The 24116-nt window shown below is 49.1% G+C and overlaps 1 protein-coding gene across 3 annotated transcripts; it reads right to left on the minus strand.

Moving 5' to 3' along the window:
- Positions 1 to 18479: 18479 nt before the first annotated feature.
- On the minus strand, positions 18480 to 23328 carry LOC120640972 (probable apyrase 3). Of its 3 annotated transcripts, XM_039916915.1 has the most exons (9): positions 22953 to 23327; positions 22452 to 22580; positions 22163 to 22219; positions 21981 to 22073; positions 21523 to 21728; positions 20422 to 20513; positions 20088 to 20302; positions 19411 to 19594; positions 18480 to 18831 (listed from the first exon to the last, which is right to left on the minus strand). In XM_039916915.1, exons 1-9 carry the CDS (start codon positions 23217 to 23219, stop codon positions 18701 to 18703), a joined length of 1374 nt encoding a protein of 457 aa, XP_039772849.1. In that variant the 5' UTR covers positions 23220 to 23327; the 3' UTR covers positions 18480 to 18700. The 3 variants fall into 3 exon arrangements, with proteins under 3 accessions (XP_039772849.1, XP_039772851.1, XP_039772850.1); XM_039916917.1 differs by lacking the exon at positions 22452 to 22580 and having other exon boundaries at positions 22953 to 23328; XM_039916916.1 differs by lacking the exon at positions 22163 to 22219 and having other exon boundaries at positions 22953 to 23323.
- Positions 23329 to 24116: the final 788 nt, after the last annotated feature.

Genomic DNA, 24116 nt, shown 5'->3' on the forward strand with positions numbered 1-24116 from the left:
TGCGCCCCAACGCGGGGTACATCAACGTGGTAAATCTCGTTCCCAGCCCTCGGTGAAGGCATTATTTTTCCTTTCCTAATCCGAGCCCTGTTTGCAGGGAGGGCGTGGCCAGGGGTACATCTCGGACCCTCCGCTCCCAGAAGTCCAGGCCACAAACCGCGAGTTCGCGGAGAGGAAGTAGGAGCGGAAGGACGTGGAGAAGCGGCGCCAAGAGAGGAAAAGGAAGGATCGGGAGGCGACAGAGAAAGTGAATCGGGCGCGGGAGATGCAAGGCCAGCCGCCTGTCCAACCGCCCAACTCCACGCCCGAGCTGGAGTCCTCTGCCTCGGCGGAGGTCGAGGTTGACTACTCGGCGCTGCCCGACCCCAATGCGGAAGGGGTCGAGGGCCAGTCGCTGGGCCAGCGGGGAGTTGGCTCCGAGCCCCCGGCGCAGGCTGAGGGCGGGGATACGCGTGCGCCGTCGCCGGAGGAGGGGTCACCCGCGCGGCTGAACGTGGGGACCCTCGAATGGGTACCACCGCCGAGGCACTAGACTGGCCCTGGCGCAGCGCCCGGTGATCGCTCGTTGGGAGCCGGTGGGTTGGCGCGGGCCCCGAAGAGCGGCTCGAAGAAACGCAAGTTGGAGGCCTCCTCGGGGTAAGTTTTCTTCCATTCATTTTTTCGATCCAGCCTACCACCTTTGCTTTCGTTGGCTTGATTCCTCCCTTGCTTGACTCTGCATGCATGTCCCCACTGCTCAGGTTCCTTCGCTGGCGCCCACCAAAGCCCTCAAGACGGGGAGGTCCGCGACGCTGGGCACGGCGTCGCAGCCCCCGAGCGGGGGGCCTCGGTCGGCGGAGGAGATCGCCGAGGAGCTCTGGGCGGCGATTGCCCGGGGGCTGCATCGGCCCCCTTGCAATTGGGCGTGAGTGACACCGGTCGGCATGGTGCAGAGGACGCCATCCGGCCGGGCACCTAGGGGAAACCGGCTGAGCTGCCGAGGGAGAGACCGGCCAAGGTGGCGAGGAGGATGCCGCCCGGCCGGGCACCGGTGGATAGGAAAGGACCGATGGGGCTGCGCCAGAGCAGCCCGTTGGTCAGGTGGAGAGAACAGGCCCCGCCCCGGAGCCCATGGAGGCCAGGGACGAGGGAGCCACGGTGGTGGAGTCGGTGGTGCCGGCAACGGAGCCGGTAGTGGAGATGCCGCCGGAGGTGATGGTGTTGGGGCGATCCGGGGACTCGGAGCAGGTTGTCCCGAGCACCGCCCTTGGCGCTGTCGACGTTGCCCCTTCTTTCGAGGGTGGCCTTGATGCCGGGCAGGGGCCCCCCGCGGGAGTCGAGTGGGCGATGGTCCGGCACGGGGGGGGGGGGGGGGTTTGGTCGCGACGTGCAGGAGGGGGAGTAGGTCAGGAAGGCACAGTACGAGGTTGGTTCCCAAATCCAGGACGCCCTCGACCGCGCCTTACAGCTTCATAAGACGACGGATTTCCAAATTAGCAGTGTAAGTGCCCTTCCTCGGGACTCGTCTGTTTCTGATCTTATTTATGTATCTTCCGCTTACACCCTTCACCCGCAGCTACTGAGGCAAATCTCGCGCGACAAGAGCGCTGAGCTGGCCCAGCAATACTCCAAGGTGCAGTGGCTCGAGCAGTGGAATGCCAATCTAATTGCGCAACTGGGCGAGGCCAACACCTTGGTGTCCAACTTGGGGGCGGAAGATCATGAGTAGCAGGAGGAGTTGACCCGAGCCATCGAGGAGCGCGACGCCCAGAGGGCCGCGGTGGAGCAGAAGGCCCAAGAGGTCGAGCCGCTCAACGCTGCACTGCGGCAGAAGGATGAGGCTCTCGAGGCGAGGGCGGCTCAGTGTGAGCAGCTGGAGAAGACTCTCGAAGCGCAGGCCGTCTCCCTTACGGAGAAGGTGGCCCTCGCCGAGGGGCAGAGAGAAGCCATTCTGCGCGCGGAGACTGCCCTCCAGGCCGCGCAGGCGGAGATAGACCAAGGGAGGAAGCGCATCGAGGGTACGTACGAAGACTTAGTTCAGTTTACTTGGCTTTGTTGAGGCTCATCTTTTGTTTGTGTTCAGAGCTGCGGAAGGGGGTGGCGGACGAGACCGCGGCGAAGGAGGCCCTCCAGGCTGCGTACACGTCCGTGCAGAGGGACTACAACGACTTGGAGGAGGAGCATGACGAGGAGGGAGGCAGTTCATAGATGTCCTGGGCCACGGGGCCAAAATAGGTTAGCTAGGATTTTGTCCAGATTTTGTCTTCTGTGTAAGGAACAAAAGGCATAATCTTAAACAATATGGCCGTTTGAGGCATTCGTGTGTATCCGAATGCTGTTTTTTCCTACTTATTTCTTCGCACTCTTGCGTGCTCGCGTGTGACTTAAATAAACTTCTGCAAGGATTGTCGCGTTCGTAAACTACTTAGGCGCAGGCAAGTGAGAGGGATGTCGTATCCCGGAGGCATAGGCGGTCCCACGGCTCGGCCGATCCCGTGCCAGAGTTGTTTACGCCTTGCGTCCATTTTTCTAAGTGTTCGAGGGACTTAGGAGCGAATTTTTTTATTAAAAACGTGACACTTTTGGGGATGTTTTGGGGGTTCCCCCCGTTATAGCCCCCGAGGGAGGCTCGGCTTTGCCGAGGGCGAAGCCGAGGCTCACTCAGTGTTGTTCGCGCGTCCGAGCCCCCGAGAGTTCGAACGACTCTTGAGAAAATTGAAAGTAAAGCATACTTCTTTATTGTCCAGGGAAATTTAAGATACGAGTACAAAGTATGTACAAATGACTTGGAATTTCAAGGATAGAAGCGACGTAGCTGCTGGATGTTCCAAGCGTTGGTGAACATTTCGCCCTTTTCGTTAGCTAGCTTGTAGGTGCCAGGCTTTAGAACTTCCGCGATGATGTACGGGCCTTCTCATGGCGGCGTGAGCTTCTGGCGCCCTCGGCTGTTTTGTCGCAATCTCAACACGAGGTCTCCCTTGTTGAGGTCTCGACGTCAAACCCTCTGTGCCTGGTATTGTCGCAGAGTCTGCTGGTAGCGCGCCGAGTGTAGAAGCGCCACGTCTCGAGCCTCGTCCACCTGGTCCAGCGAGTCCTCTCGGGCCTGCTGGTTTTGGTGCTCTAGGTAGGCTTTGAGCCTCGGGGACCCATATTCCAAATCGGTGGGGAGGATGGCCTCGGCGCGATAGACCAGGAAAAATGGGCTAAACCCCGTGGCTCGACTCGAGGTTGTTCTTAGGCTCCATATGACCGAGGGTAGCTCCGTGAGCCATCTCCGGCCAAATTTGTTCAGCTTATTGAAGATTCTTGGCTTAAGGCCTTGTAGGATCATGCCATTGGCACTTTCTACTTGGCCATTTGTTTGTGGGTGTGCCACAGCCGACCAATCCACGTGTATGTGAAAGTTGTCACAGAACCTCAAGAACTTCTTGCCTATGAACTGAGTGCTGTTATCCGTAATGATCGAATTGGGGACTCCGAACCTGTAGACTATGTCGTTGAAAAACTGCACGGCTTGTTCGGATTTGATCTTGGCGATGGGTCGAGCCTCAATCCACTTGGAGAATTTGTCGATCGCCACCAGCAAGTGGGTGTAGCCCCTGGGTGCTCTCTGCAGTGGTCCGACGAGGTCCAGTCCCCACACCGCGAAAGACCATGTGATGGGGATGGTCTGCAAAGCATGAGCCGGGAGGTGTTGTCGGGCGTAGAACTGGCAGCCTTCACACGTTCGCACGATCTCTGTGGCGTCAGCGACAGCCATGGGCCAGTAGAAACCCTGCCTAAATGCATTACCCATGAGAGTGCGTGGCGCCGCATGGTGGCCACATACTCCCGCATGGATGTCTCAAAGCAGCTCCCTACCCTCGGGGATGGGGATGCATCATTGCAAGACCCCCGAGGGGCTGTGCCTGTATAGCTCCCCATCGATAACGATGAAAGACTTGGCCCACCTGGCGACGCGTCACCCCTAAGCACGATCCGAGGGCAGCACCCCTCGATCGATCCAGTCGAGGTAATGGTCGCGCCAGTCTTGCGAAAGCGGGGCCTCGTCAATCTGCATGGCCTCAACTTCGTCCGCCGAGGGGGTCTCGGTCTCCATGGGCTCGGCCTCGTCCGCCGAGGGGTTCACGTCGGAGGGCTCGGCAGTCGAGGGGCACGGCTCCTCTGTGTCCTTGAACTCGACGGAAGGTTTGGCGATGTCGCGAGCGAAGACGTTCGGGGGAATGGTGGTTCGTCCCGACGCGATCTTAGCTAGCTCGTCCGCATTCTCATTGTAATTGCGCGGAACGTGGTTGAGTTCTAGGCCGTCGAACTTGTCTTTGAGGTGGCGCACTGCATTGCAGTATGCCTCCATCTTAGAGTCGTGACAGTTAGATTCCTTCATCACTTGGTCAATAACTAGTTGAGAATCTTCGCATAAGTCAAGGTGCTTGACGCCAAGTTCGATGGCGACGCGGAGGCCACCGAGGAGTGCCTCGTACTCCGCCATGTTGTTGGATGCCGGGAAGTGTAATTGAATCACGTAACGCATGTGCACTCCGAGGGGCGAGATGAAAAGGAGGCCAGCGCCTGCACCGGTTTTCATCACTGACCCATCAAAGTACATGGTCCAGCATTCCGCTTGGATTTGCGGTGGTGGCAGTTGAGTGTCGGTCCACTCGGCAACGAAGTCAGCCAAAATTTGGGATTTAATCACTTTGCGAGGTGCATAGGTGAGAGTTTCTCCCATGAGTTCCACTGACCACTTGGCAATCCTACCCTCGGCTTTCCTATTGTGGACTATCTCTCCCAAGGGAAAAGATGAGACCACGGTGATGGGATGGGCCTCAAAGTAGTGGCGCAGCTTGCGCTGAGCCAAGACTATTGCATATAACAGCTTTTGGATCTGTGGATACCGTATCTTAGTTTTGAACAGCACTTCGCTAATGTAGTACACTGGCCATTGGACAGGCAGAGCATGACCCTCCTCTGGCCTTTCCACAACGATCACCACGCTTACCACTTGGGTCGTCGCAGCTATGTATAGGTAGAGGGGCTCGCCGTCTATCAGCGGTGTCAGAATAGGGGCATGAGTGAGCGACGCCTTTAGCCTATCGAGGGCCTCTTGAGCCTCGGGGGTCCACGTGAAACGCTTGGTCTTCCTTAGGAGTCGGTACAGAGGCAAGCCTTTCTCTCCGAGACATGAGATGAAGTGGCTTAGTGCTGCCAGGCAGCCCATGACCCTCTGCACCCCCTTCAAGTCTCGGATTGGTCCCATCCGTCTGATGGCCTCGACTTTTTTAGGGTTGGGTTCGATGCCTCGCTGGGAGACGACGAAACCCAAAAGCATTCCTCGAGGCACCCCGAAAACACAATTTTCTGGGTTGAGTTTTACCCCCTTGGCCCTTAGGCAATCGAACGTGATCCTGAGATCAGCGATCAGGTCGTCCGCCTTCCTGGATTTTACAATGATGTCGTCGTCATATGCTTCTACGTTCCACCCGATATGGTCTACGAACACGTGGAGCATACATCGCTGGTATGTAGCTCCGGCGTTTCTGAGGCCAAAGGGCATCGTGACATAGCAGTACATGCCGAAGGGTGTGATGAAAGAAGTCGTGAGCTAGTCGGACTCTTTCATCTTGATTTGGTGGTAACCAGAGTAGGCATCAAGAAAGGATAAAAGTTCACACACCACAGTTGAATCAACAATATGATCAATACATGGCAAAAGAAATGGAACTTTCGGACATGCTTTATTTAAACTAGTGTAGTCTACGTACATCCTCCAACTTCCATTCTTTTTCTTCACTAATACAGGATTAGCTAGCCAATTGGGATGGAACACCTCCTTGATGAATCCGGCCACCAGAAGTTTCTGCACCTCCTCGCCGATCGCCCGGTGCTTGAGCTCGTCGAAGCGTCGCAGGCGCTGCTTCACCGGCTTGGAGTTAGGTCGGATGTCAAGGGAGTGCTCGGCGACCTCCCTCGGTATGCCAGGCATGTCCGAATCCACACGAAGATATTTGCGTTGGCGCGGAGAAAGTCGATGAGCACCACTTCCTATTTACTATCGAGGGTGGCGCTGATCTGCAACGCCTTGCCATCGGGGTGGCTTGGGTCGAGGGGCACCTTCTTGATACCCTCGGCAGGTTCGAAGCTGCCTGCATGTCGGTGCGTGGAGTCCAAGGCTTCGATTGCCATCTTGTGGAGGGTGGCGGCCAGGGCCTCGTCCTCCGCTTCGGCCTCAGCACACTCGATGCACTCGACGTCGCATTCATAGGCATGCTCGAACGACGGGCCGACGGTGATGATGCCCTTCGGGCCCGGCATCTTCATCTTGAGGTAGGTGTAGTTGGGGACTGCCATGAACCTGACGTAGCATGGCCGCCCCAATATGGCGTGGTACGCCCCACGAAACTCCACCACCTCGAAGGTGAGTATTTCCTTGCGAAAATTTGCAGGAGTGCCGAAGCATACGGGTAAGTCGATCTGCCCAAGGGGTTGGACTCGCTTCCCTGGCGTGACGCCGTGAAACGGCGACACACTGGGGCGCAGCTTGTTCAAGTCGATCCCCATGAGCTCGAGGGTGTGGGCGTACATAATGTTGAGGCTACTGCCCCCATCCATGAGCACCTTGGAGAACCGGGTGTTGCCGATGATGGGATCCACAACGAGCGGGTCCAATCCCGGATTCGGGATGTATCAGGATGGTCTTCGCGGCTGAAGGAGATGGTGTCCTCCGACCAGTCGTGGTAGGAAGGCGCAGCCCTGGTGATGGAGAAGACTTCTCGGTGCTCCCGCTTGCGCTGTCGTGCGGTCATGTTCGCCGTAGGCCCGTCGAAGATGAAGAACACATTCTCCACCGAGTGGTAGCCGTCGCCGCCCTTGTCCTCCTCATCTTTTTCCTTCTTGGCCTCGTCCTTGCGGCCGAGATGGTTGAAGTACTTGCAAAGCATGTCACATTCTTCGAGTGTGTGGTTGACCCTGCCCTTGTGATAAGGGCACGGTTTCTTCAACATGTCATCGAATGACCGCCGCTGCCTCGAGAGGGGCCTCGAGGACCTTTGCCATCGGGGGCGACGACGAGGGCCTCGTCAGAGTCCTCCTTGTGCTCCTGACCGCGTCGGTTCGGCGGGCCCTTCTTCTTGCCCTGCTTGGGTTTCTTCGAGTTGTTCTTGAGGTTGCTGCCCTCTGCGGGCGCGTCCACCTTGCGCTTGCCTTTGTCACCATCGAAGATAGCGCCGACCGCCTCTTCGCCAGAGGCAAAGTTGGTCACTATGTCGAACAGCTCGTTTGCGCTGGAAGCCGTGTTCCGCCCCAGCTCGCGCACGAGGTCCCTGCATGTTGTGCCCAGATGAAAGGCGCTTATGACTTCGGAGTCCTTCATGCTGGGGAGCTCGGTGCACTGCTTGGAGAAATGCCAGATGTAACCCCGCAGAGGCTCGTTGGGTTGTTGACGACACCCTCGGAGATCCCAGGAGTTCCCAGGGTGCACATATGTGCCCTGGATGTTTCCCACGAAAGTCTTGACCAGGTCGGACCAGTCGTGGATTTGGTTGGCCGAAAGATGCTCCAGCCACGTGCGTGCAGAATCTGCGAGATGCAGAGGAAGGTTGCGAATGATGACCGCGTCATCAGTCGTGCCACCTAGCTGGCATGCCAGGCGGTAGTCGTTGAGCCAGAGCGCAGGGTCTGTCTCTCCCGAATACTTGGTGAGCGTGGTGGGCTGCCGAAAGCGTGGTGGGCTGAACACACGGGTGCCCGGAGGCTCCGGTGATGGACTCCTATCCTCCTTGCGGTCGTAGTGTCCACCACGTCGAGGGTGGTAGCTGTGAGCGGCGCCGTCCTCATTCTTCGGGTTCAGGACGTTGCGGGCGTCGCCGTCGTGGGCGTTGCCGCGCGTGTCCCGAAGTCGATCCTTTACAGGGGTCGGCTTGACACGATCGCATACCGAGGGTGCCTTTATGCCGTTCGCCGGTGGGGTGCGCACCGAGGCCTCGCGGTCCTACTATGGTGCCCCGCCAGTTCTCGCCGAGGCTACCGAGCGCAGGCGAGACGCAGAGCTCTCGGCTTGCTGCACTGCAGCATCCTTGAGGAGCGCTTGTGCTTCTTTGCGCAAGTTGCGACCCTTGGGCGTAGATGGCTCAGGCATTGCACGGATCAGGAGTGCTGCAGCAGTGATCTTCAGGCTAGCCCTGGGCAAACCCAGGGGACTCCCCTCGCGGCCATCCGCCATGATCTGCTGCTGGGCGACATGTCCCGCCTCTCGAGCTTTCATACCATGGGCGGCACATTCTTGCTCGAGCATGAGACACAGTTTCTGCGTTTGTCGGCGCTCCTAAGCTTGGCTTCGAGCTCTTGGAGTTGAGCCAGCTGCGCTTGCCGTTCTGCTACATCTGCCGGGGTGGGCGGCTTAGGTGCTGCAGTCGCTCCCATCGCGGGTGTCACGACATGAGCCGTGTCTGCCGCGACAACGTCATCGTCGGTGTCGCTGTTGTCGGGCGTCGGGGTATGAGCTGTCAGGCGTTGTCGTGATGAGGTTGCGGATCGAAAGCAGGTGATGCCCGGGCAAGTCCTCATACGCGCTCATGTTGGTACTGACAGATGACGCGTAGACTGAGCCAGAAGCTCGCATCCCATAGGGGTATTGCGGTGGCCTAGACGTGCCTCCTGTCAGCGTCGTAGTCGGTGTTGGTGGTGAGGGGGCGGTGTCTCCCCCCATGGCGCCGGTTCGTGACACGCTCTCCTCAACCCACGTGGGGGGGCCAGGGCGTGCCACTCTGCGCCGTTCGATGCGCGCTTGCCACGCACGTTGGCCCGTGCGCGTCTGGCGTCGTGGTGGCGGCGCTAGGACGCCAGGGTTGACTCTGGGCGGGAGGCGCTCCATGTGGTAACCGTTGCCGGTTGCCCGGAACTCGAGACTCCCGAACCAGATCACATATCCAGCTCGGAACGGATCCGACACGCCCATCAGAAACGGATTTGATCTTCCCGCCATCTGGAGATCAAATGGAAATAGAAAAGAGTTGTCACGCAGCGCCCCCTACCTGGCGCGCCAACTGCCGGTGTCCGGACCTCGCGGTCTAGCACCAACTAGTAAATGTACTGCGTGTTCATGTCCCCAGATGGTTGATACAAGAGGAATACAATGACATCGGGTTTATCCTGGTTCCGGCCAAGGAGGCCGTAAGTCCAGCAGAAAGGGAGGCACTATATTACTTGCACCGGAGTGCTTGTTGTCGGGGGTACAAGCTTGAGCGAGAGAGGGAGAGGAGCTCCCAAGTCCCTGGATGTGCTAGGGGTGATTGAGGCGAGTGCCAATATCGGGTGGAGTGAGAGCGTGTGTTCTCGTGGTTGTTCCGTGTGTCCCATGCAGGTCCTCCTCCTCCTTTTATAGATCAAGGAGGAGGAAGTTACACGTGTAGGAGATCTACAGGATCATCTTTCTCCCCCAATCCGGGGAAGAACAGTTGGTAGCACCTCGTAGAGCATGACGTCCGGTGTGGTCATCTTCCTTGTGAATCCTTGCGCCCATGCCCAGAGCGCATCCTTATCCTGTGGCGCCAGCCGACGGCGTGGTGATAGCGGTAGAAGTGCGCAGAGCCCTACGTCGGATGAGGTGGGCCATTGACGGTGTTGAAGACTCCGGTCTTTCCTCGGTCAAAGGCCGTACTGTGTCCGAGGGTCGCTGTCCACACCCGCTGAGGGTCCTGCAGAGGGGAAAAGTACACAAGGTGGGCGGCACAGTGGCGGACGGTGACATGCAAGTCCGCACTGTGCGCCGCTGACCTGCCCCGCGCCGGGAATAGCGGCATAGTGGCGGGCGCAAGTTGAGGAGACGCCGTTCACGTCTGCTGTGTGCCATGGTGGGCGACGCCAGCTGACGCCGTCTGACACCCGCCCCACGTTGCGGAGTGGTTGGCGAGTAAATGCGCCCCGTCCCGTCGGGTGGTTGGGACGCCTCCTCAGTCTGCCGAGGGGGGCTCGAGCGAGGCGGAGTTTCCCCCCGTGCCGAGGGTCCTCGGCTGAGGGAGCCTCAAGCGAGTCGGAGATCGCCTGCACGTCGAGGGGCCTCGGCAGGGAGCCCTCGAGCGAGACGGAGATCGCTCCGCGGCTGATGAGGCCTTGGATGGGCCGTACCGTTGCGTTGGTTCGTGGGCCAAGTGCGTACTCGAGATTCTCGTGCCCGAAGAGAATTTGGGCCATATGCTGGGCTGTGTTTTGCGTCATTTTTTGGGGGGAGTTTTAGTCCCTGGTTGGGGTACCCCAAATCATGGTACCCGACATTATTGTTGTAAGGTGTCTATGAAATTGTGCCATGACACTGTGCACTGAGAGTAACTATTTTATTTTAGTGTCAAGCTGATGTGATACTCTCAGTAACTGTGTGATGACACTTTTCACTGAAACTGGCCTCATAGTTGACTTGCTGTCGACGGGTTATTAGGTCTAATTCTGTCTGCCAATGCAAATGCAAAGTGGCACTTGGGCCGTTCCTAGGTCGAAGACGGGGCTTGACAACCTTGAAAACAAGTGCGTGGTGGGCTGCCAGTCATTTTGGCTGCGGCAATTGACCTGATGGTCACCTTACCAAAGCCCACTGCATGCTCCACCTAGCAACTGAATTTCCAAGCCCACCACCACCGATCATTCTTACTACTGGGACCTAGGTCGTGCCGTACCGGCACGCCTGGCCTCTGGTGCCTCGTGCCGTGTTAGGTCTAAATTTTTAAGCACGGCGCTGGCATAATAAGTCTTTTACTAAATCGACATGTCGGCACATCTTCGTGCGTATCGGCCCAAACACAGTCCTCTAGATACGTGCAATTGAATTATATATGTATCGATGGAGAAATATTACTATTGCAATTAGGAAACATGTACTATAGATGGTATGAAATTTACATGATTTTCTTGAATGAATATTTTCTTCCATGATTGATGTTAATTAAAAAAGAAGATTAACTGCTATAGTAGAACAACAGGCTACGTAGGCTACGTACGGGCTGACGACTGTTTTCGTGCCTTGCCGGCCTAAGCATGGCCTAAAATGCAGGCCGTGCCATACAGCCCATCGTGCCCAAGTCCTGGCTCTAATTCTTATTATCAGTGTTAGCAAATCTGCGCAACAATTGCATCACTTGTACCTGAATTTGCATGCTCCCAGAACCCAGAACGAACTGGCCCTTACGATCATTTGCACGTGTCGTATCCACAGTTCCAAGAATCTCTAATCCTCAGGCCACTTTAATTCCTTGCTTGTGCTTGGATAATGTTAGCTGCTGCACTCGGTTTGCTGGTCGACCGGACCTCAATGACTATGTAGTCTTCAGAGTTTCAGTTCAGTACTCAGCCGGGATAAGAACTAGGCAAATGAATCCTACCAATACTGATCATTACTTGATTTCCCCACATTTCCTGCCCCAACACTGTTCTCTTCGCCGTATATATACGCCCATATGTACAAAGTGTCAGATCACATGCATGTTGTCTGTACCAGCAGAAATGCATGCAAACTGGGCAGCAAATGGCACTCACCAAATTAAAGATGTTGTACTAGATCGATCGAGGTTTGGATTCATCATGTACAAAGAGGCTAGGTAGCATGCATTTGACGAAAAAAGAGCCAAACTCGTAACAAACTAAACTGAAGGCAATATATAAAGCCAAATGCCAATAAGTAGGGCTTTATTTCCCTGGATGCACGCAGCCGTTTCTTTGTCGCGTCTGGAAATCCCATTAAAACCGAGCGAGTTTTGGCTGTTGCTAGTGCACCCTGTAATTTGTAATCATCTGACCAAGGGACGGTCGTTACGTTCTTTGAAATAAAGGCAAAGCGTATGCAGTGACCCACACGAGTGTTGTTTCGTGTGAGCTCATCAGCCTATGCGTCCATCGATGCACTGCAGCGAATGAGGCATCAAGATCCAAGTTAAGGACAAAACAGCAGTTTTGTTTCTTGCAAGGCAGGACTAAAAAACAGGACTGCTCGTTTCCAAGAAGAACTGAAAAACAGGACCGCTTGTTTCCAAGAAAAACAGTATTGTTTGTTTCCATAAATCTTCCATAGACACATCACCTACAATTTGTGCTTGTACACCAGATATGTGTAAACGCTTAGCAATTGAGCCAAATCATATAAGCCAACTAATAGCAGTAACACATAAAAATAAAAGTTATCTACTAGTAACTAGTTTGTGCCATTACAATTTTCCAACTTCTGAAATATGTCATTACAATTCACCTATTTTGAAACTTGCCATTACAATTCTTCACTTCTTTGAACCGTGCCATTTTATACGTCTTCGATGCTCTTGGACCCACTCACAGACCCGCATATTTTCGTATAGTCCAAAATACCCCTGCTGTTTCTCTCCCTTCAACTCACTGACATGTGGAGCCCACACGCCAGCTTCTCCTCCAACCTCCGGCCTCCTCTCCACCACGCGCTGCACACCTCCGCCCCCGACCCCAACCCTCCCGCGGCCTGCTCCTCGCCGCCGGCCTGCTCTTCCCAGGCAAGCCCCCGCTTGGTCTCGCGCGGGCAGGACACCACCGCGCCCTCGGCGAGCAACCGATGCCGCTGCAGCGCCCTTGGCGGGCAGGCCGCCGCCGCTGCAGCACCAGCTCGCGAGGCAGGGGCGGAGTTGGCAGTGGGTCAGGGGGGGCTTGAGCCTCCCCTACTGCCACCGGAGCCATGAAGCCCCCCTAGAGCCCCTCCATGAATTTTTGAGGCTGGATGCAAGGTGAAGGGGGGCTGGAGGTGGAAGACGAGCTGCAGTCGCGCTGCTCACAAATTGGACCGAGAAACACACTATGGCAGCCCACTAAAATGTCAAGCCCAACTGCTCAAGGCCCAGCGAGAGAGAGCAAAGAATCTAAACCACATCGCGCATCCCCACCAGGCAGCCGGCGGCTCATTGCTCGCACAGGCAGAGGCGGCGCAGATCCAGGCGACCAGGCGGAGAGGCGGTCGGCGGGCAACTGGGTAGGGCGCCCGCGGCGTGCGGCAGCAGCCACAGGCCACAGCGGCGAGCGGCAGGCCACCCGGCGGCCAGCACCCAGCGGCAGGGGGGCCATGGGCACGGGGCCCGAGCCCGCGCGTGGCATGCGGCACCCGGCGTGGCGGCCAGCGCTCCGTCAGTGGCAAGGGCGGCGCCAGAGCCCGTGCGGCAAGCCTGCCTGCGCAGCTGCGCCGAGACCTGTGCCCAGGCGCCCAGCGGCAGGGGCGGCGCCAAGTAACAGGTATGATTCAGTTTCTATTTTCAATTTCTTTGATTCAGTAGATCTATGATTCAATTTTCATTTTCAATGATTCAAAATTTGATTGGTATAACAGACTTCAGGATGTCAAAAAGAACCATACACACATACTTTTCAAGTTCAAGTGCTTCAACTCCACATACTAATGAGAGCACATCTCAACCAAAGAAACCTAGAGTTGAGTTTAGTCAATCGGACTTAATTGGGGACCCTGGAAAGCGCAAACCTATTGATGACTATCAACTTGAAATTAGAGATCAAGTAAAGAGGGCATATGCTTTGAATGGTCCAACTCAACCTCGTGATATTACATTTCCTCGTAAATGGATGAGTGGTGAATTTAGATCTTTTCAGAAGACTTGGTTTGATGAATTTGATTGGCTAGAGTATAGTGAGTATAATGGTGCAGCTTATTGCTTGTATTGCTATCTCTTCTTTAATTCAGCAAAGCCTGAAAAATTTGATAGTTCGGTCTTTGCACATCAAGGTTATGTGAATTGGAAAAAAGCTAAGGATACTTTCAATAAGCACAATGTTTGCAAGTCTCATGTAGAAGCTAGGCTAAAGTGTGAAGACTTTATGAACCAAAGGACAAATGTGGGTAGAAAATTAGTTGAAATAAGCAAGGAGGAAGAAAAACGCTATGAGATTCGTTTGACAGCTTCTTTAGATGTTGCAAGATTTCTCATAATGCAAGGTGATGCTTTCCGGGGACATGATGAGTCTTCTACTTCCCTTAACAAGGGTACATACAGAGAAATGGTTGATTGGTACAAAGACAAGATTGAGATAGTGAAAGAGGCATATGAAAAAGGTTCTAAAAATTACCAAATGTTATCTCCTGATATACAAAAGGATCTTACAAAAGCTTGTGCAGAAGAAGTCACGAGTGTCATTATGGATGAGATTCGAGGTAGAAAATTCTCGGTGCTTATAGATGAGTCTCGAGATATATCAATAAAGGAACAAATGGCGGTGATTCTAAGGTGAGTAGTTGTATTTTCTTGCCTAAGTTTTTACCTCTATTTCTACAATTATACTAACACATAATGAAATTTAACTTGCAGGTTTGTGAATGATGAAGGGAAAGTGATGGAGAGATTTCTTGGACTTCAGCATGTTGAGAGCTACACAGCTATTGCATTGAAAGAAGCTTTGGTCTGTATGCTTTCAAGTCATAATTTGTCAATCTCTATGCTTCGTGGGTAAGGGTATGATGGAGCTTCTAATATGAGAGGTGAATTTAATGGGGTGCAGAAATTGATTCGTAATGAGAATCATTATGCTTTCTATGTCCATTGTTTTGCCCATCAATTGCAACTAGTGGTTGTTACGGTTTCAACATCTAGTGCAGATATTACAGATTTCTTTAACTATGTTCCTTTAATAGTCAACAGTGTGGGTGCATCTTGTATGAGAAAGGCAAAGCATCATGATGTGTTGCTAAAAAAGATTGAGAATGGTGAGATTATGACCGGAAGAGGTTTAAACCAGGAAAGTAGCCTAGCTAGACCTGGAGATACTAGATGGGGTTCACATCTTAAAACTTTGCTTCGCATTTTGGTGATGTGGGAGGCTATCATAGATGTCCTTGAGATAGTGAAGAAAGATTATATTAAACCAGCATGCAATGGTGGAGCTTTAGGTTTAATTGGAAAAATGGAGAGCTTTGATTTTGTATTCATCTTGCATTTGATGATAGAATTGTTGAGCATGACATATATTTTGTCACGTGCTTTGCAAAGGAAAGATCAAGACATAGTTGAAGCAATGTATTTGATAATGGATGTGAAAGATTGCTTGCAGGATATGAGGGAAAATGGATGGGAGCCATTACTCAAAAAAGTGAAAACTTTCTGTGAGAAGAATGAGATAGAAGTGCCAGATATGGATGCCGAAATAAATGTTAGAGGGACATCTAGACGTAGAAAGCAAAAGGTAACAAACATGCATTACTATCATGTTGAGATTTTTCTTGTCGCCATTGATGCCATCTTGACTAAGCTGAATCATTGGTTTAGTGAAACTAGTTCAGAGTTATTAGTATGTATGGCTTGTTTTAACCCAAGAAAGTCCTTCTCTAATTTCGATGTGGATAAACTTGTGAGACTTGCTGAAATTTATGCTGAGGATTTTGATATTGGTGAGTTTACTGTTTTGCCAATTGAACTTAAATCCTTCGTCAACCATGCTAGAAGAACTCCAGATTTCCTTGGATGTACTGAACTTGGAAAAGTTGCTGAAATTATGGTCAAGACTAATATGAACACATCTTATCGATTGGTTTATCGTCTCATTGAGTTAACCTTGATACTACCGGTGGCAACAGCTTCAGTTGAGAGGATATTTTCAGCCATGTCCATTATAAAGACAGATTTGCGTAGTAAAATGGGTGATGAATGGCTCAATGACTTGATGATTTTCTATAATGAGAAGGAGATATTTAGAAAGATTGGTAATGAAAAGATCAAAAAGAGGTTTGAAGAGATGAAAAATCGTCGTATGCTATTGCCTAAAAAATTGATGGTAAGCTCTGTTCTATTCTAAGTCATAATTTGGAGATTCATATATGTTTGACTAATCAATTATGTCTATTTATGTAGATTGATTCTTCGGATTAATAATGGGTATTGGTCACCGTCACGTGCGGCGTCCATTAGTTTCGTGACTTGGCTTTTCGGTATGGATAAACCACATCCTTTATTTTTCATGATGTATTTTGTGATTTTCATTGTACATTGATGTTTTAATATAAGACTACTTCAAACTATTATATTCGTCTTTTTTGAGGTGTCGTGGTGGTGATATGTATTCGTAGCGTTTTCTTTTCAGCCCCCCTAAATTTTTTCCTGGCTTCGTCACTGTCGCGAGGCACGCGCAGCGCGGCAGCACCAGTGTAGCAGTGCAGCCAGTAGGGGCAAGCAGCCCAAGCTGCCAGCAGCAGACATGACTCACGGGAGCACTCGGCCCAAACCAGCAAGGCTCGTGCATGTGGCCCAAGGTAATACTTGTTAATGTGCTGCATGCTTAGTTAAATCAGGGAATCAGGCCCTGCCCGCACGAGGGAGCGACGGCGGTGGCGACGTGCCCACCCCAAGGCGCGGCGGCGGCATCGGCGGGCCCGCCCGAGGGTGCGGCGGTGGCATGCCTGCGTGAGGCCAAGCGGGTGTTGCCCGGGGAGACCAGGCCGGCGACGGGGAGCAGACCGCCGGGGGGTGGGGCGGGGGCGGAGGTTGTAAGGATCACCGGGGTGTCCGACCCTAGAGGGGGAGGGGGTGAATAGAGTCGCTAATCGCTTTCTATCCTAGGGCTCAATCTATTTGCATAAGATAAACTTAACACGTCCTACAAATACTAGTTATGACTAAGGTTTATCTATACTACTCTCTACTTACTCCTAAAAGACTTGCAACCTATAGCCAAACCTAATCAAACTAACTAGGAAAGTAAAGGCACGCAAGATAGAGTAAATGCGGAAACATAATATGGTAAGTAAAGAGGTAAGGGAGAGAATATGCAAACTCCCGTGAAGACACCAAGACACACGATTTAGCGAGGTTCGGTTAGGACACCAAGTCCCTCCCTACGTGCACGGCCACTTGTCCAACAAGAACAAGTGTGATGCCGAGTCTCTTCGCTTGATCACCGTCTTGCGTTCGCCACCAAGACTTCCGGCAAGTAAAGGCTAAGTGGCGCCAAGTCACCAAGACAAAGCCACCGCCACCGTCTCTCTCGAAGCGTCACCAATGGCACCGTCTTCACTATCGGAGCTTCTCACCAAGAGGGGTCTCCTTCCCCGCACAAAGTGTCGTTGCCGCTTCACACCAAGTCGGAGGGTTACACGACGAGTACACGGTTGCTTGCCACAGCAAGACTTTGCTCAAGGGAGCTCTCGCAAGAACTAATCCCTATACAAGTGCACAAAGCACTCTCTCAAAGCTTCTCACAAGTTAGATATGACACTAAGCTTTGCTAGGATGGTTGGAGATGTTAGTTTGCTTGGGCAACACTTCCTTCAACTTTTCTGGCGTCCAACCATGTACAACAACCGGCCTTCAGGGGTATATATAGCCCACACACCCCAAAAGAGCCGTTGGGAAAGGATGAAAAATTCCTTAACACCGGTTAAACCGACGCTCCAGTTTTGCCAACATCGGTTCAACCGGTGAGTGTACTTTCTCTGCTACTAGCCGTTACAGCTCCAACGGCTACTTGATCAATTGCACCGACGCTCTTGAATTCATCGTCGGTTTAACCGGTGAGTGCAAGTTCAGAAACCCCCCAAAAAATGGAGTCTCTGGACAACTGCACCGACGCAATTGACCGGTGTATCATCGGTTCAACCGATGTATGCATTTTCCTTGGTCTTCTTCTGCCGTTGCACCGATGTATTATCTTCAGGCATCATCGGTTCAACCGATGCTAAACCCTAGCCTCAGCTTCTTAGTCAATGTGGGTTCTTCCTTAATGCAAAAGGATGCATGGTGATAGGGGGAGGTACTTAGTCAATGTGGGGGAGAAGTGCAATTCGATGATCCCATGGACTAAGGTACAAATTTTTTTTCATTGCTCATATGGTTCAAATCACACAATTGTCTTACATTGGCCACAAGCCATTGTTTCACAATTGCTATCAAGCCGGAAGCATTTCATCCTATGGGCTAATCAAATGCCGGTGGCTTTTTAAATGAGCATTAAAATGTCATCCGAGCAAGCTAAGTAGTTTCTAACTTTTCAAATTGGTATCAATTTCATATTCTTGCAATTCATTTTGCTTGCTTTGGTTGTGTTGTCATCAATCACCAAAAAGGGGGAGATTGTAGCGAAAATGACCTCTCATGCCATATTTCAATATAATATTTTGGTGATTGATATAGACAACACAACACTTGGACTAATATGATTATTAAGATGATTATTCTCAGGCTTTTAGGTTCAAGTGATGACAAAGAGAAGATAGGCGTAGCTAGGCCCGAAGGGCCGCCCCTACGGTGGTTTGGTCCAAAGGACAAAGAATTGAAGAGACCGTGAAGAAATCAAGTCAAAACAAACAAGACAGAGACATTTTGCTATCACCGGGTAAACCGATGATGAGCAAATTGTACTCACCGGTGCAATGAACCCAGAAGCTGAGGCTAGGGTTTAGCATCGGTTGAACCGACGATGCCTGAAGACAATACGTCGGTGCCCTGAGACCGACGGATTGTCTTCAGGCATCGTCGGTTCAACTTGATATTGGGCTGTGAGTTAACTCGGGAACGAAAAGACGCTTGGCCCATATATCTGGTAATTGGGCTTAATTCCACCTTATTTAATTACTTTTTTGATCTTATTATATCTGGTTGCAGAGTGGGAAACAAACTAGGCAGCATGTTTTGCCCGTAACAACTGCTGCTCATCATTGATCTCAACAGATTGACACTGATAGAATGTCTCCTTCGCGTGCTGGCCTGCTGGGCTCAAATTTTAGACTAAATCATGCATCCTGGTTCATCTTTTTGGGCAAAACAGCTTCAATAGCAGTACCCAGAGGCCAAGCTGCCTCAATATAGTACTCTCCATACTTCACCCTAGCCACTAGCGTTATCTCCTTTGATGGATCCAAACCTGTAGTATAATAAGCAAATAAAGATTACTTTTTTTCAAGGTACAAAATAGCCCGCTAATAGCTCGCTATTGTCCGCTATTAGCTTTTTAAGAGATCTCCCGCTACGCTATACAATATTTGTCCGCTATGTCCGCTATAGGAGTTTTTTATAGGATTTAGTGATAATAAATGTCCGCTACTTCCGCTAAAGATGTAGCCAAAAGAAATAAAGAATCAATATAACTAGGGTGGATCATAGACAAAACATCACAGGCACAGTTAGGCAGTCAAGAGACGTGTTGAGTCTATTTTAGAATGTTAGACCAATGATGCTTCTAATTTTATATGTATTATGGACGTATGGCTATGAAAAATTTGCTGAAATTGGTTGCATTACTAATGTTATTGGCCACATTATGCATATTTTTTTTTGCAAACCGCTAAATGGATAGCTCCGCTATAGCTTTCGCTATAACTCTCTTAGCTTTTTGGAAGGTTTTCTGCTAAACGTCTTAGCCCGCGATTTTATACCTTGCTTTTTTTAGATTACACAGTACAACACTCACATCGCACATTAAATATATACATTTTGTACTTACCAAAGCCATCCACCAGTAATGTGTATTGGTAGACAAGATCCATGCATATATAAGGCACATCAAGAACATTGGGATATTCAGCTTTGGCTTCTTGGGCACTCAACGAACAAACCTTATCTGCAGCAGCTTTGAATGCCAAGGGGGTGGACTTTGCACTTGGTGCCTTGCTGTCAATGAAGCCAAACTGCAATATGATTCAGGCCGTGTTTAGTTCCCTGGCGTGTAAACGCAAAATTTTTTTGCGACGGAATCTTGCTAATTTGAAATACTAAATGAAGTCTATTTACAAAAACTTTTTACATAGATGGGCTGTAAATCGCGAGACGAATCTAATGAGCCTACTTAATCCAGAATTTGCAACATTTATACTACAGTAACCACCCACTAATTATTGATTAATCATATATTAATTAGCATCATTAGATTCGTCTCGCGATTTACAACACATCTGTGCAAAAAAAATTGTAAATAAACTTCATTTAGTACTTCAAATTAGCAAGATTCATTCGCAAAATTTTGCATTTTTGCGTTTTTGCGTTTACGGGGTGGGAACTAAACAGCGCCTCAATCACACCATGCCATTCAGCATATATGTAGCTATTTTCTTAGAATGTACTGTGCATGTTTATTTATAGCATTAATCTAAGAGGAGTAGCTGCATGCCTGTATATACATACCTGGGCAGCTTTGTCAAAGAAGTAAGATGCAACATAGAGGTCATCTTGGCCAGCTCCACCGCCTCCATTCCACACACCATTAAAGGTGCAGTTCTTTGTTTCGCATGGTGCATTCAAGTTCAGTGCCTTGATTATCTCTACTCTGCACTTATCGTACACTGCACCTTCAGGTGAGGCTGTGGCGTCATATTCCTTCCCATTGTAGGAGTATTTACCTTAATGAAGAATGACAACGAGCTGAGATCCTCAATTAAGGATTATTATGGACTTTTATTGAGAAAAAATTTTTAACCAACAGGCCGGCAAGGAGGAAGCTGCTTTATCTGTGTCATACCACTGAACCCACGCAAAATGCAGTGGCTAAATGGCCCATTCTTTGCCTTCAGGATCTCTACGCGAGCTGCTAAAGCACCATAATACAAGTAACTGCAGAGGCAAACATGGAAGATTCTTTTCAATAATCACAAGTCAAAATTTCAAAATGAAAATTTCATGATAAATTTTCATCATGGTTTAATGATTACTAGTCTATCAACCCGTGCTTCTGCACGAACTAGTTACATATATCTAATGATTATCTATCTCACGCTCTCTTTAATCAATTAAATATTATAACCCAGTATTGTAAAGATAGATATTTATCATTACGTGATTGTAATAAATGTGATAGGTTACTAACAATTTTTTCTCACTTTGCATCACACCTCCACATATGTTTGGTATATATTTAGTTGAACACTTTGTTTGAGCTATGTGAACAACATGAAAATTGGTATTCTTATCTCTTCTCTTATACATAAATATATGGTGACACACATTATGGTTAGTATTTTTCTATAAATAATAACAAAAATAATTTGTTAATAATGCTAGGAATAATAATTTAAAATTTTATATTGACGTGCTTTAAGATTTTATTATAATATGATTCAGATATGGTGTTTATTTTAACTTTTCATTATGATATCATTGGATAATGTATATGAAAATGTAGGGGGTTATTTGATATTATTTTATAATGACATAAGTGGATAATTTATATGAAGATTAGGGGGTTACTTTAGATTATTTTTATAATGGCAGAGGTGGGTAATTTAGACACTGTTTAGGGGTTACTTTAATCTATTTTTATAATGGCAAATGTGAGTAATTTATTAAAAAATAACAAATCCAATGCTATTATAATTAGAGTTGCTGAATTGATGGCCGGATGTTTCTAATTTTTGTGAGAATTTGTACGATTTCTCTTTTTTTAGACTGTCCACTTAAAATCCTAGGTGGCTTCACTTGAAGGCTTCAAAAGGGTCACCAATTGGTAGTAGTAAGATTATAGAAAAAACTATATTTTTCCTCAAAAATTGTAATAACTGAGAATTAATTAAACAAAAAGTAAGTTATTGCAGTGTAAGTTTAAAAATATATAATGTTTCTCGACCTGTGAACATAGACGTTATAATCTTTGCCCTTGAGGTACTCCTTTGTAATGTATGGATCTTTCCCATCAGGCACAGCCGGGGCATTTGCAGCAGCGTTTGCGGAAATGGCATATGCCATTTGCACTGATCCACCCCCCATATCAATCACACCAACTGTCTTAGAGTAGTCCCCTCCCAACTTTCCCAATAGATAATTCAGAGCGACCTGCAACAAATGCCACACCCACGTGCATCACAGCTTAATTTGTTACAGGCTAAGTTAGTTTGATTTTTTTACCCCAAATTTGACCACTAATCTTATTTAAAAATTTATGAAAAATATCACTTCTTTTGTTGCACAAAGTAATCAAATTTAGAATCAAAAAATTCAAATGAATTATAATTTGGAAAGGAGGAAGTACTGGCTAGAGATGCTGTTTAAAGTACACGGAAGTTATGTACATTTGTTCATACATACCCATAGGTAAGACCCTTCTTGAGACCCCTCGAGAACAGTGATCCATTTGGGATTGTACTGAAATTTGCTCTTGGTGTGGACAAGATCCCGGACCTGTACCAAGAAACAACAAACTAAAGCAAGCATTCTTTGCTTGTATATATCTAGATTCCACAAGAGTCATAATTTTGAGATGCATCTACCGCTTCAAGAATCTCCTCTGCCTTATCATCTCCGATTAATCTCAGACCAGCTGTTGCCTGAAGTTTTTGTATGTTAGAAATATTTTAGTTTGAGATGAGAAGAAACCAGATCAGATCTTCAAAGGAATGACATGGTGATATGCTTAACTTTTAGCTATATCCATATGACATGCGCGCTCTTAAAACGTGATCAGAGAATAATTAACAACAGGTCTAAAATAAAGGAGACCTGAATTGAGATTTATTTTACTGAATAATGAAGTTGGATGAAGAAAATAAAATAAAATACCCCAAGTTTAAGCGGAGTATTTTTCTGAAGCCGGAGAGGGACAATTTTTTTGGCCTGCTCAAGAAGCGGGAGTATGGAGCTTGCAGCCTCTTGAGGTTGGCCAGCATATGAGCTTAGCCCGGGCTTTACCTGGATCAACAATTACAAACATGCAGACATAGAAGTAGTTTAGTTTTTTTTTACCACCCATCAATCAGTAGTTTTGTTTCGATCACATGTATAGAGAATGAAGATGGCCGGCTGTTCAATGGTGGCATTAAATATATTTATTTTCTATGTGTTCTTTGCTGCTAGTACATTACTCCCTCCGTTTTGACTTTTCTAGATTCATATATTTTTGCTATGTATATAGATATATATTATATTTATGTGCTTCGCAAATACTGTGAATCTAAAAAAGTTAAAATAATCTATATTTTGAAACAGAGGGAGTACAGTATATATTGTGTAAATCGATTTGAGTCGTAGTCATCATCAAGCACTGCACACTATCATATATACCTTGGCAAAGAACTCGATGTCGTCGCCGATCTGCACGAGGTCGAGCTTGTTGTCGAACTTGAAGACGTGCATCCTGCTCCCCGTGCTCCCGGCGTCGAAGATCACCGCGTACTTGTACTTCCCCGCCGATCTGGCAGCTACTGGCTCGTCAACCTGGCCGCCTTTCCGGCCAAGCGCGATGCTACCACTACAGGCGGCGCCGGAGGCAAGGAGGAGAAGAAGCAGGGCAGCTATGAGACCGCCGGCGAGGCGAGCCATTGTAGCCATTGCGTTGCAATGGCTTCTCTAGCTATAGGCCTATAGCTAGCTAGTAGCCGGTCGGCCGGGGGAGCTGGGGCTGAGGAGTGAGGGCGGCTAGCTACTTAAACTTTAAAGACGAGCGGCGAGTATAGCAGTTTATTTATTTCAAAGTTAGAAGAGAATATAAATTAAATTTCAGAACAGACGCGATCGCATGTGTAGCACGAGAGGTGACTAGACTCCTTTTTTGCGGTTCTTTCTCGACATCGACCTTCTTTTAGCACCTTTATTTATTTGTATGATTCTCGCTGATCCAATAAGTAGTGCTCCTGCTTTTTTTTGATAAAGTAATATGAATAATTGACGTGCCAACACGCATCGCATTCCAATGGGGTGGCTGGTCCATCCATCAATGTCCCATCAAAACTCTAATCAACTTTTTTTAGATTACAGTGCAATGCACACGTAATCACATCTATGGACGCAGGATTAAAAAATGAACGCAAACCCTATCTCTATAAGGCTAGTCTCAATGGGAGTTTTATAGAGGATTTCTGACATTAAATATTATCAATTTGCTGACATGGCAAAGAGAGAGAATGATGGAATTTCATAAAACGTGAAAAGAGTTTCGTTATCATAAAATTCATTTAACACAATTAACTAGTTACAATTACCTAATTCTCAATCTAGATAACTGTGTTCATAAAACTTCTACTGATACCGGTCTTATTTGGCCGAGCAACTCTCGCTGCCACGGCACATGGCCTACACAGTTAGTAGCCCAATCATAAGGCGCTTTTTTCTTTTTTATATTTAAAAAAACAAAATTTCAAAAATATATGTCCGTTTTGAAATATTTCAAAACTACCTCCGGTCGCTCCCATAGGGCGACATGCCCTAATTATAATTTTTTTTCTTCAA

This window comes from Panicum virgatum, chromosome 7K, assembly GCF_016808335.1.
Source record: "Panicum virgatum strain AP13 chromosome 7K, P.virgatum_v5, whole genome shotgun sequence".
Taxonomy (NCBI): Eukaryota; Viridiplantae; Streptophyta; class Magnoliopsida; order Poales; family Poaceae; genus Panicum; species Panicum virgatum.